This window comes from Marmota marmota, unplaced genomic scaffold, assembly GCF_001458135.2.
Source record: "Marmota marmota marmota unplaced genomic scaffold, marMar, whole genome shotgun sequence".
Taxonomy (NCBI): domain Eukaryota; kingdom Metazoa; phylum Chordata; class Mammalia; order Rodentia; family Sciuridae; genus Marmota; species Marmota marmota.
In genome coordinates, this window is record NW_025999894.1 from 2,084,030 (window position 1) to 2,097,859 (window position 13,830).

The following is a 13,830-nucleotide window of genomic DNA, read 5'->3' on the forward strand; positions in this document are numbered from 1 at the left end:
TGAAAATGGGTGAAGAAATTTTTAATAAACTCAGGATCAAGAGAAAGTCATTTGTACAATTCATCCCCCTCACTCACAGCTGGCTAGGTCAGGGGCCCCCCAGGTTGCAATCAGGCTGACCTTCAGACAATCACTGTGTGTCTCGGGGACATCTCAGGGTGATGCTGAGCAAGGTTAAGCCCCAAAGGTGAGGGGAGCCCTGTAGGTGTGGTCCGAGATGTCCCAGGCTGGGGAAATGTGAACACGGCAGGCTCCATCCAGTAGTCCAGGCCTCACTCCTGCAGGAGCTTGTGCTTGACCGTGGAGCTCTCGGAGCAGAGGTGGATGAAGAGGGTGCCAGCAGCAGTACGGGCCCTCAGTTCCTGCAGCTCGTAATCATGGGCCCACTCAATGTTGCCCCATTTCTGGATCTGAGAGGAGGACAAGACAAGGCTGGGTAAATGGCTAGACCTGTAGCCTGCTGGCCTAAGCCACATTTCAATCCCATCTCTGGGCTGAAGGCAGCAGGCTCTAATCTTACCAAAACAAGTGGATGCATGGAGTAACACCCAGTAAGCCAGGTGTGGTGGTGCACACCTGTAATCCCAACTACTCTGGAGGCTTAGGCAGGAAGATCACAAGATCAAGGCTATTGTGGGCGACTTAGAGTGAGACTCTATTGCAAAATAAAATGAATAAAGGGGTGGGGAGACAGCTCAGTGGCAGAGTGCTCCTCAGTTTAGTCCCCAGTACCGAGAAAAAAGAACACCCAGGTGGCCAGGGCAGGCCCTGTTCTCTCTGGGGTGTGGGTGGTCTGGGAGTAGTATATCCAGTCCTAGGGCCAGTGGCTAAACCAGACCACACAGGTCCCGCAGAGGCAGCCTGACCTGTGTACTATCCCTTATCCCACACTTCCTACTAGGAGGTTTATGTGAGGTGGCCTGCCAACTGTCATCCTGCAACTCCCCCCCCTACTTCTTTTGGTCTGTGATGCTGGAGATTAAACCCAGGCCCAAGGCCTCATGCATGCTAGGCAAGCACTCAAACTGTCATCTTCTATGAGCTGTGTTGCCATGCAGGGCTGCAAGTATCCTCCATGTGGGTGGCATAAATAAATCAAGCAAGGCCACATGTAGCCTCAGTTCTGACTCCTGGAGAGCTACTATACTGCAGAGGTCTCTGCTCTGTACATGTTCTCCAGGACTCTGAAAAGAGGGAGGAAACTCTGGGCACACTGGGGCTGTCCAGACATCAATGTGACTCCAATCTGAGCCTGCTGGCTCCCTCCCGGCAGAATCTGCCACTCAACGCAAGCTATCTGCATTTCTGGCTTATCCAATCGCAATTTGCACAACTATAATATAGTAGCTGAAGGGCATTTTTACCTTCAATTTATACCATCAAATCCATAATCCTGGTTATGCAGGATTGCAAAATTCAGGACGATAGGCTGGCATGGGTCCCATGGTCAAAAGCAGAGCCCAGACAGGAACCCAGGTTTTTGGCTCCCCAGCAACCCCACAACCCTTACAGGTCACCCCTTTCCCATGAAATTGGTTCTGACAGCTAGAGAATGAGTAGGCTTTTCTGCTATACAGAAATGGCTTTGTCTCTGGCATTTATCCGAGCAGAAAACTAAACATTCCAAAAAGGTTTTTATCACACTAGGAACCAATTCATAATAGCAATTAACCTGAGGTTTGAGGAATAACATCATCAGGAACAAAACGACTACAAGGACCACATAATTTTCAGTTAAAAAATGCATACAACAGTACAGCAAAACCTTAATTCTGAGCCCATTAAATGAAAACTTGTGTACAAACAGTGGCTACCCCCATGCTCCTTTGTTGGTCAGATGAAATGTCAAGATGTAATTGCTTCACTGACTTAAGAGCACAAGCAGGTCCTCAGTCATTTCAACAGGGCCTGCTCTACAGGGCATATGAGGCCTATGAACTCTCAGGCACAGAGTGAGAGCTGAGGCCTTGGTCCTATAGTCACTCAGTCCTGGGTTCAAATCCCAACTAGAACATTTGCCAGAGGTATGACCTAGTGCCTCAGTTTCCCCATATGTAGAATGAGAGAAGCACAGCCAAGCACAGCCTTCACCTAATCAGACTAATGAGAAGGGGATGTGAGGGGAATGCTGAGCATTTTTCACATTTTTTCCTTGTGGTGTAGGGGATGGAATCCAGGGCCTTGAGCATGGTAAGCAAGTGCTCTACCACTGAGCCATAAACCTAGCCCCAATAATGCTTTTATTGGTCCTTAGTTTTGATTTCTGTATGTACATAAAAATAATAAAGCCCAGGTTTACATAAAAACATTTCAGATGCCTGTAATCCCAGCTACTCAGGAGGCTGAGGCAAGAGGATCGCAGTTTAAGGCCAGTCTGGGAAATTTAGCAAGACCTTATCTCAAAAAAAAAAAAAAAAAAAAAGAGGAAGAAGCAGGTTGGGGATGTAGCTCAGTAGGAAAGCACCCGTGGATTCAATCCCCTCTACTGTAGAAAAAAAAAATTCAGATAGGTTGGCCACACCCCACATAGGTTGGTGTGTATTAGGAAGGGGTGAGATGGGGACCCAAGATGTGGCACCTCACCTGGTATTCCTCCTCTAGGCGTGACAGCAGCACAGCCTGCTCCACAGTCAGGTGTAGGTCAATCAGACCCAAGGTCAGCACCATGGACTTGAGTTGGGCCACTACAAACTCAATCCCTGCAGGGACACAAACCACATCAGGATACAAAACAGGGCAGTTGCTACAGCCTAATTCCTTGTGAGTCCTTGCACCTTTTATAAGAATAGGAGTAAATGGGGCAAAGGTGCCAGGAGTGGGAGATCGACCCAGGGCCCACCTGGGGTTTAGCCCACTCTTCTGGCCTTCCTCAAGGTGACCCACCTCTGCTCGTCCCTGGGTGAGAACATGACCTGATCCTTGCTAATCAGTATATCTCCCCCAAACTCCTACCCAATGACTTGTTTCACAGATGGTCGGGCCAAGGAGATGAGAACTTGAGGCTTCTGTTGGAAAATAGAAACCCTACTTTCTGCTGGAAGGGTGTGAGCCTGGAGCTGAGCTAACGGGGTGGTATCACTTGTATCACACCTGCCCTCAGGCCCATGGAACCTCAGTGCATACCTTGTAAGGCCCACATGTTGTAAGATGCCAGGTGGCTGGTGAGCACCTCCTGCGTCTGTGCAGGGATGCTAGGTCCCATTATGCTGGTGGAGGAGCCAATCTTCACACCATATCTGAAAGGAAAAGGCTGCAACATGTCCCTGGCATGCTGTGTCCCAAAAGCAGCCCAGTTTTTCACTGCAAGCAAACTACTGAGTATGTATATACCCCTTCAGGGCATGTGGTCAAGGGGCTAGTCTTAAGGACTCTGGAAGTAACGTCCCCTATGTGGCCTCCTGGCCTAATTTTCTAACCCTCAAAAGCAAAGAAAAGCAAGCAAGAAACTACCCTAAATGAAGTTGCATTGCTGATTCCTGTGAACAGGAGCTCAGTTAGATGCAGGGACCTGAAACACTAACTCAATTGCCTGGAATCTTCATCAAACGTGTAGGTAACCTGTTCTTTAAATCTTTAAAAAAAAACTTTTGCACATTTGAGGCCATAAAAGATTTCTTTTAAATAGCATTTTCCTTAAAATAATGTTTGTATATGTCCTGTATCGCTCAATTATTTTTTCCATATATTAAGACTCTACAGTATTCAAGGCTTTGGTTTTCATCTGTGATTTCGGAGTCATGAACTGACTTCAAGAGAAGAGGCATGTTCAGGAATAATCAACAACAGGCTGGGGTGTGGTTCAATAGTAGAGGCAGCACCTAGCATGCATGAGGCTCTGGGGTCCAGCAAACACACACACACACACACACACACACATCATAAATATATAGAACATAGGAAAAACATACATAATGGAGTAAAAATAATTTTTGTAATTCTTTCATATATCACTGGATTTTTTTCTATTGTTTAAAAAATATCCCTACAAAATTTCTAATAATACAGACTGAATGTAGGAAAAGGCTAGATTTTTCTGGGAACTATTAAAGATTGGATATCTCAACTGCCACAAACACTTGATGATTCTGTACTACTGCAAAGATCTCCAGGCACCTCAATTAGTGTTATTCTAAAATGGCACTATATTGTCACATTTCTTTTAACATAACTGCTACATTTTATCTGCTCCTAGAGAATTCCAGTTCTGCCTTTCCCTTTAAAACCTACTGTGAGCACACAGGAAACATGTAGCAGATGAATGTGACAGACTGGTGGAATGGGACAGACTGCTGAACCTCATCAAAAAAATACAAGATACTATGGATAAGGCCGTGCCATGGACATCAGCCCTTCCACATTTCTCTTGAAATGAAATGGAATTTATTTTGCCACCACATCAATATCTATTCAATTTTGCACTCAAGAGTCTTCCTGTCAAGAAAAAATATTGGGTATCATCAATTCCAAATCCACAGGATGTTACCTATAATTTTGTAGAAAACTACCCTGATTTTTCTCCATGTGTACACATAATCTTACAAACAAACTGTTTAGTATATACACATAAATGTATAGTAATTGCATTTACTGTGTGCCCTGCAGGACGCTAAGCACTACCTTTATCACTGACTCTTCCTGACACCTTGAGGTAGGAAAGACTAACCCCCTTTACAAACAAGGAAATTGAAGATCAGAGAGATCAACTTACTAGTCCAAAGTCAAATGGCTAATAGTGGCAGAGCTGGGACTCAAACCAACACTGCTGGTCTGACATGTGTAGGAAGGGGGCCTGGGGTCTCTGGTACTTCCTAAGGACCCAGAGTTGCCCCTATGAGATACAATATGCTCTGTAATAGGTGCTCAGTGAATGGTGACTGACATGAATTTGAGGAACATATTTTTCCAAGGGGACCCTATCCCCAGACATCTAATGGGAGCTGACTTCTAAGGCACTCTGAACTCAGAAAGCTGGCTAGCTAAGGGCATTGGGTACCTGGGACACCTGCCAGCATGCTGCCCAAACCAGGCCCACTCAATGTTCTCTGTGGGGCTGTGCATCTTACCTTTTCTCGGCCCATTCTATGATTGGATCCCATTCATTCTTTTGAAGTTCCACTAATGTCTCTGGCTCTTCCACTCTGTAGCTAATTCATTGTAAAAAATCACTTAATAAAAAAGTACAATTCCGACATTCAGTGATAGAAAAGGAAGAACACAGGGCAACAGCAAAACCATTTCCACCACCAATCCAGTGCCCCAAGTCTTGTCCCCTAAAGCCGTGGTTCTCCAAGTGTGGCCCTAGGGCCAGCAGCATCGGCCTTCCCTGGGTACTTGTAAGCAAAGTACATTCTCAGGCCACTTCCCATATCTACTGAAATCAGACCTTTGGGGTGGGGCCCAACATTTTAAAAAACCTTCTAGGGCATCCTAATTTAAGTTTGAGTTTGTGAACCACCGTCCTGAATACTCCCCAATATTTTGACAGGTCCAAGTTTGCAGTACCACATTAGTGTTAATGGAAAACAGATGCAACCTAATAATTGCAACCTGGGATCCAGAGCCACTGGATATGAACACTATGCCAGCAACTCAATAATAGCATCCCTGCCTTCCCCCTTCCAAGACACCGTGCTCTTGGCCACAGGACCACAGGAGCCCACCCACCTCTTGGCATGGAGGCTTGACCAGAGAAAACCAACCTAGAAGCCAGGCTGTGCCACTTGTTTAAACCAAGGGATGCAGAGATGAGTCAGTTGAGGGGAGCTGAGCTGCAAAGCCTCATGGGACAGGAACCCCAGGGGCACTATGGAAAGTCACATTCTCATGTAAGCAGAGGGAAGCAAAGAGGTCATGAGTGTCTGGAGGAGCTGGGCTTCTTGCTAGGAGGTGCAGATGAGTGGAGGGACTTTCCTGCCTCTACCCAACCCACAACCAGCAGGGAGGAGATGGTAGGAGCTCTGGCTTCTAGGATCCTCAAGCTGTTTCCCTGGTGGTTTGATATTCCTTCATTTCTGTCAGGACTCCTGTACAGTTTTCAAGAACCTCCCTTTTGGGGGGTCTGAAGATTATATCCCTAGCACCCCACACACACTTTTTTTTTTTTTGGTACTGCAGAGTGAATCCAGAGGCACTTGACCACTGAGCCACATCCCCAGCCCTTTTTGTGTTTTGTTTAGAGACAAGGTCTCATGAGTTACTTAGGGCCTCACTAAGTTGCTGAGGCTGGCTTTAAACTCGTAATTCTCCTGCTTCAGCCTCTCAAGCCTCTAGGATTACAGGCATGCACCACTATGCCAGCCATATTTATCCCTTTTTATTTTTGAGATAGGGTCTCGCTAAGTTGCTGAGGCTGGCCTCAAATTAAGTGATCCGCCTGCCTCAGCCTCCCAAGTCATTGGGATTACAGGTGTGTGCCACCACACCTGGCAAGAATGCTTTTTTTTCCCTGAGCTAAGTTGAATGTTTTTGTTCTGCTTCCTGCACAATTAGCCAAATATCACTGGCCAATTAGTCAAAGAACATAGACACAAATGGAGAATTGAGAACTAGAGGAGTTTAGATCCCGACTATCACCATCTGTAATGGCAGGGAAGCCAACCCAAGAATGTGCTAGTGGGCACAAGTCAGGGTCAGAGACCCTGGTGGGGACTGGCAAGCGAGCTATGGTGCTGGAACCTGTAAGAGCTACATGCACCTCCTCCCTGCCGACCCCAACCCAAGGAACACTCCATGTTCTAGTAGCCTGAGAAGTCTTCCTCCTAAGGATCTGCAGAGCAGCTGGGGCCAGTCAAATAAGCTGGAACAGGAACCTGTCCACCTTGTGAGGATACAGGAAAGGGCCTGCCTCTTCTACCAAGAACTCTCTGGGCAAATGAGTCAAAATAGCCCAGGGGACTTGCATGGCCCAAGGGGACTGCTCATCTAAATGTCAATTACCAGAGGGTGTCAGTGTCCAGAAACTTCACAGCTGCCTGGATCAGCTGATCCTTGTTGCGTTGGGTTGGGTTGTCCAAGGATGTGTTGCACAATGTGGTCTGAATCAAAAGCAGAAAGTGTCCCATCACCACCTGCCAGTCCCAGACAAAAGCTCTGCTCTCCTGAGGACACTCCATATGATGCAGCAGAGTGAGAACCAAAGTGTTCTCAACCCCAAGTGTTTTCAGAGGCCTGGCAGCAGCATATTCACAGAGAGCATCCAAGAGCCAGGACCCATGCTTAAAGCTATGTGTGTGCTCAAAGGGACTCATGGGACTCTCATAGCCCTGGATTAGGGAATGTCCCCAAGGTCTCCTGCTCTTTATTGCCAGGCTCTGCTATGTTTAACTTAATCCCACAACAACAATTTGGAGCAGGTACTATTATACCCATTTTAAAAATGTGAAAACTGGGGCAAAGAGAGGTGAAATACATCATCAGATACAATAAATAAGACATGTAAGCAATCAGAAAACTCAAAGCATTTACCAGATGGCTCCCATAACACCTTAGAAAGAAAAAAAAATGATCCAAACGGGGATCAAGATTATTATGCCAGGTTTGCCTTACCAACAATAGGTTTCTTAAGTTACTCAAACTATTTGTTTGTAGCCCTAACACCCTCATTTCATCAGACAGCCAGAGAGCAGGTGCTAACTCAGAGGGCTGTGATGTTGCGGGGAAGCCCCCTGGGTTTGTATGTCAAGCAAACAATGACCACGATGAGAACAACTAACTCATATTGACTGAGTGCCTGCCCTACTTCAGGGACCATGCTAAGTGTTTTCTATGTGTTATCTCATCACAATCCAGCCCACAACTCTGGGGTGGGTTCTTTTACCACTCATCTTTTACAGATGGGGGACATGGTGCCCAAGGTCACAATGTGGGGGCTACAGAGGCTGAACCTAATGAGTCTGGCAGACTCTGTTCCCTCCTCTGCCATCCTTGTGCCTCAGTGATCCACCTGTGTGTGTGGATTGGGGGCTATCTCTACACAGAGTCTTCCTCGTCTTACCTACCTGCCTTTCTGGTTCCTGCACCCAACCAATATTTTTTGGTACCATCTAAACTTCCTGTTGGAGCTCGTGAATAAGAGAGACGGCCCCTGCAGACGTGCAGCAGAAGAGAGAGACAATAAACATGCAAACATAAAGCAGATCATTACACACTAAGTGCTGAGGAAACAAATGGCCAGCTGCTGTAATAAATGGCCAGCTGCTAGAATCAAAAATAAGAGAGCTGGACAGTCAGCAAAGGTGACATCTGTCCTGAACAGAGGAGGAACAGGCCACCTAGCATGGTGTTCCAAGCAGAGGGAACCGCAGTTGTCCAGGCCAGATAGAGAAAGAGGTTGGCCTATTCGATGACTGAGAGAAGGTGAGTGTGGCTGCAGCCCAGGCCCACAGAGGCCTATCCCCAGGGACATGTCACAATTTGAAAAGGGGTCTAAATCTTGCCAGGTAGTCTGGAAGCCCCTCACAGGTGTCAAGGTGTAAGCTGGTGCTGTGAACTTGTTACCAGGTGCATGGTGTAGAACTTGATGGTATCCTGCTGGGAGTCCCATTCAGTGGCCACTGCGATAGCCAAGGCCTCATTGGGGACCGTAAAGAGCTTGGCTTGGGGAGTTTTCAGCTTCCTGTGGTCCAGATTTATCTCAAAGCCACCTTGAAAGATCAAATAAAACACTCTCAGGGATTGTGAAGTGGAATCGGGTGACCATTCCTAATTTTAGCCACTTGAATTGATGCAGACAAAGACAACTCTGAGTCCCTTACGGAAACGTATCTGACAAAAGTGCGAAGGATAATCTCGCCACTGAACCAGCTGGAGATGAAAAATGTTTCCAACCATTCACAAAAAAAAAAAAAAAAAAAGGAGGCCGTCAAAATTTTAGACACTCACCTTCACCCTGTGTGATGCTGACATTCTGATAAAACCTCTTCCTTTCTGTAAGAAAGATTTTTTAGAAAGGCATTTAAAATAACGTCAAGTGGGCTCACAGGGCTATAAGACCAGCTTGCACCATTACTGCTAATGCTGATTGATTGCCTTGATTTTCATATCACCATTCAAGGTCTGCCCTACTCTGCAGTGTAATCAACGACTTCTGATTAAAGCTGGGGGGAGGGAAGCATCTGCTCTCTAGAGATGAGGAAGGAATGGGACATGCTGGTCATGCCTCTGCCAGTCTCCCAGCCCAAGGGCAAGTCTGATCAGGGGCTTCTTGGAGCTGCAGACTGTGTGACCTGACAGATTTCCAACACCTTCTGCTTTAGATAACAAGTACGCTCACCACCACCTCCCGCCCTTCTGGGACCAGCATAACACAACCAAATCTAAAGTTGGTGTCTAAAGCCAGAGTCTTTCAGACAAGACTCTAATGTCTGTAAGAAGGAATAACTGAGAAGCCAGAGTGTGTGCACATGTGCGTGTGTGTGTGGTACACAGGCAGAAAGTAAAGCTCCCAGGAGCATTTCCCATCTTCCCTCTCCAATTAATTAACCTAATTAACCAGCTTGCTTGTGTATTCAACAGGAACTTTAAACATTTCCTTCAAGAATGGGGAAAGTCTGTGTTCTATGTTTTCTTTATGAAAATTCTGAAAAACCTGGTATGTATGCATACTAGGGGGAAAGGGTAATGGAGAGAAGGCATGTGGTTTTACTCCAAACATATTATTTTTAGGTTTTCCACATCATATTGGTTATTTAATTACATCTCATTTGTCATTGTTAATCCTTAAATATGGAAAAACCAAAACTGCATTTCCATTGTGACTTATAGTAAACTTAAGGGCCAAAGTTTTTCCCACAAAACTATGCCCACTATGTGTCAGATGCTATTCTAGGCACTCGGGATATAATAATGACTAACAGATAAAAATCTTTGTCTTTTTTTTTTTTTTAAGTTGATCAGATCTGGCTGCCCAGGTGATCTGGCACAATTTACCACTCATCTGAAATCATAACACTGATCCTATCACACATTTGACACCAAAATAGGATTCTACCACCGCAGAGTTTTTTAGTTTCCCTATCTTATCTGGTGTCTGGTCTTATTCAAATTGCAGGTTAGACATGGGTCTGAGGCCTTCTTTCCTGTCTTTGGTCTGTATCAAGGTATCTAGGCTATGTCCCTTGTGTTTTCTGATGCCCTGGCTGGGCAGTGCTCTGACTCAACACTGGGAAGGATTTTCCCTAAGTAAGCAGGAAGTGCCAGCTGACAGTGCCACATGCCAGTGAGCACACAAACACACTGCCCAGTGCAGGTCTGGGAAATGGGCCTGAGACTGGCACTAGAGGAGTAAACTGGGGCAAAAGTTGACTAAACAGGGCTGAACCTCCAAAAACTGCTAGGGCATCTGAGTTTCACATAAGAGAAGTTTTGTTTTGTTTTTTTAAAATTTTTTTAAAAATATCTATTTTTTAATTGTAGTTGGACACAATACCTTTATTTATTTATTTTTATGTGGTGCTTAGGATCAAACCCAAGGCCTCGCATGTGCTAGATGAGCACTCTACTGCTGAGCCACAATCCCAGCCCAAGAGAAGTTTTTTTTTTATTCTGTTCTGCTGTCCAGCTTTGCTGTATCTGAATGAGAAAAAACTGGAATGGAGTAGGATGAATTAAGGGCAGGGAAGGAAAGACCAAAACTGCTCAACATGGGAGAAAACCACACAGTAAAGAGATGGAAGAAGGGCAAAAGGAGCCCAAAGGCTCCTAGTCCTCAGATTTGAAGACAGGTACATGTGTGGTCATGTTTCAGATGGGGTTCTTCTGAAAAAAGAACTGACATTCAGAGAGGCACACTCCAGTCTTGAAGTATACTTCAGTGAGTACTGATCACTGTCCAGGATATGAGACAGTCCTGGGGATGGGATGTGCCCTTGAGGCTCTTACTGTCTAGTGGAGACACTAAACCAGGCACAATGATGAGAGCACATGGGATGACAGACACACAGACTGAGGAAGGCTGATCTTATCCTGGGCTGCAGGAAGATCTCCAAGCAGTCAGATTTCATCTGTGACCCAAAGAAGAAGCAGGAGTTACCAAAGCTCTTGACTGATTTGTTTAGGGAGGATGTGTGTGGAAACAGTTTCCAAAACTAGAAATAACTTGCATGAAGGTGCAGACCTTCAGGATAGCACCGAGGTTAGGAGAACTAAAAAGATGATCAGAAGAAGACTGGAGCTGTCCAGCAGAGAATGGTTAGAAATGTCCAGAGAGGGTGGTGGAGGCCAGACTTGCAGAGACAAGGGGACTTGTAAGTCACAGTAAGGAGAACAAAGACAGCCAAGTAAGGAGTTCATACAGGCAAAGATGAATGGAATCTGGACAATTCATCTGGTGGGATTCATGACACCCAACAACGTCAAAAAGACAGAGACTATTCACCTAGGCTCTCAAAGGCCATGGGTCACATAAGACAAGCTAGGAGCCTAGGAAGCTTCCAAATGCTCACTGAATACATGATTAGCTGCCATCAACAGGAATGCTACCTTTAAAGACAAAAGAAACAGCAAAGCTTTGTAGGATCCTACAGAATCAGGATATACATTGAGTATGAAAGGTCCCTTTACAGACATCTGTGGCAAAAACATACACACTGCTTTTTCAGAGACAGTTTTGTGTACTATGTAGATGCAAAGAAATTGGTATGTGAAACAATGCTGAATTTAAAAAGATGGCCACAAGAAAATAGGTTAGTTAAGCAGAGAATAACTGTTAAAACTGCCCCTATGAAGAGGGATGAATGGGAGATTAATGTCCTTTTGGGTTCCTCTTTCCTGTGAAGTTGCTGCAATCCACAGAGAGACAAGCAGTCTTCTGTGTCACTTCCCCATACAAACCTCTTATCTTAGTCTTTATGGACCAGTGAGTGATCTTTCTGCGAGTCACAATTTCCAGGATGGCCTTTTCTTCAGAAATATTCAAAGCCTCAGGAACTACAACTCCCACAATGCCCCAAGAAGAGGAAGTGCTGGTCTCAGAACTGTGGCAACATCTTTTATCTTTTAAAACAGTGCCATCTGGTGGGCCTTAAGCCTCAAAGCTGAAATTTTAAATCTAGACATCCCTCCATCTGTAACCCTGGGACAGTTCCAACCAGCTGTTTTCAGGTATCAAAATTCTTCAGTTAAAATTATATAAAGAAATCCTTCAACACAATAACAAAAACGTAAATAACCCAATTAAAAATGGCCAAATGATTTGAATGGATATTTCTTCAAAGAAAATACACAAATGGACAAGTACATGAAAAAATGCTTGCTCTCATTAGTCATCAAGGAAATATATATCAAAACCACTTCACACTTTTAAGATGGCTATAATAAAAAATTATGCAGGGGCTTGGATTGTGGCTCAGCGGTAGAGCGCTCGCCTAGCACGGGCAGGACCCCGGGTTTGATCCTCAGCACCACATCAAAATAAAGGCATTGTGCTGTGTCCATCTACACTTAAAAAATAAATGTTTTTTTTTTTTAAAAAAGATATGCAATAACAAGCATTGTCAAGGATGAAAAGAAATTGGAACCCTAATATTGGAGATGTAAAATGGTACAGCCACTTTATTTTTTTTTATTTTTTATCTTTTTAAAGAGAGAGAGTGGGGGGGGAGAGGGAGGGNTAGAGCTAGAATGAGGGCTAAGGTTTGTACTGGGAAGGAGGGAGGGAGAGGGGGAGAGAGAATTTTATATTTATTTTTTAGTTTTCGGCGGACACAACATCTTTGTTTGTATGTGGTGCTGAGGATCGAACCTGGGCCGCACGCATGCCAGGCGAGCACGCTACCGCTTGAGCCACATCCCCAGCCCCTGATACAGCCACTTTACAAAACAGTCTAGCAGGTCCTTAAAAAGTTAAAGGGTTACCATTTTACCTCGTAATATACTTTAGGTATATACCTATGAGAAATAAAAACTCACACAAAATTTTTACACAAATGTTTACAATAGCATTATCCATAACAAATAAAGGACAGAAATAACCTACATGTCAATAAATGGATGAATGGATGAAAAAAATGTGGTATACTTGAACAACAGAATGTTACTTGTCAATAAAAAAGAATGGAATATTAATATGTGATATGACTCAGATAAGCCTTTTTTGAAAGCATGCTAAGTGAAAAAAGCCAGTTAAAAAAGACTACATTCTATTTATATGAAATGTCCCAAACAGGGAAATCTACAAAGGAGGGAACAAAAATAGTGGTTGCCCAGGACTAGGGGAATGAAAGGGGTAAAGGCAGATTTCTTTTGGATGTGATAAAAATGTTCTAAAATTGTGGTAATGGTTGACACTCCATGAATACACTAAAAACTACTGAATTTATACTAAATGATTGTACTATATGGTGAGTGAATTATATCTCCATATAGCTGTTAAAATATTCTTCTGACCAAATGTATAAAAGTACCATTTTCCACACTTGTACATTGCTGGTGGGACTGCAAATTGGTGCGGCCAATTTGGAAAGCAGTATGGAGATTTCTTGGAAAGCTGGGAATGGAACCACCATTTGACCCAGCTATTCCCCTTCTCGGTCTTTTCCCTAAAGACCTAAAAAGAGCATACTACAGGGACACTGCTACATCGATGTTCATAGCAGCACAATTCACAATAGCAAGACTGTGGAACCAACCTAGATGCCCTTCAATAGACGAATGGATAAAAAAAAAATGTGGCATTTATACACAATGGAGTATTACTCTGCATTAAAAAATGACAAAATCATAGAATTTGCAGGGAAATGGATGGCATTAGAGCAGATTATGCTAAGTGAAGCTAGCCAATCCCTAAAAAACAAATGCCAAATGTCTTCTTTGATATAAGGAGAGTAACTAAGA

General features: G+C 44.4%; 1 protein-coding gene across 4 annotated transcripts in view; it reads right to left on the reverse strand.

Annotated features, from left to right (window-relative positions):
- Positions 1–13,830, reverse strand: part of Atpaf2 (ATP synthase mitochondrial F1 complex assembly factor 2) — a 20,405-nt gene continuing 6,575 nt past the window's right edge. For all 4 annotated transcript variants that reach the window (XM_048795379.1, XM_048795381.1, XM_015503479.2 and 1 more), the window contains 7 exons: positions 8,881–8,925; positions 8,497–8,642; positions 6,937–7,034; positions 5,064–5,144; positions 3,124–3,236; positions 2,584–2,699; positions 1–410 (listed from right to left, as the gene is read on the reverse strand). In XM_048795379.1, the coding sequence (XP_048651336.1) occupies positions 273–410; positions 2,584–2,699; positions 3,124–3,236; positions 5,064–5,144; positions 6,937–7,034; positions 8,497–8,505 (555 nt within the window). In that variant the 5' untranslated portion in view covers positions 8,506–8,642; positions 8,881–8,925 and the 3' untranslated portion in view covers positions 1–272. The remainder of the gene's footprint in view (positions 411–2,583; positions 2,700–3,123; positions 3,237–5,063; positions 5,145–6,936; positions 7,035–8,496; positions 8,643–8,880; positions 8,926–13,830) is intronic.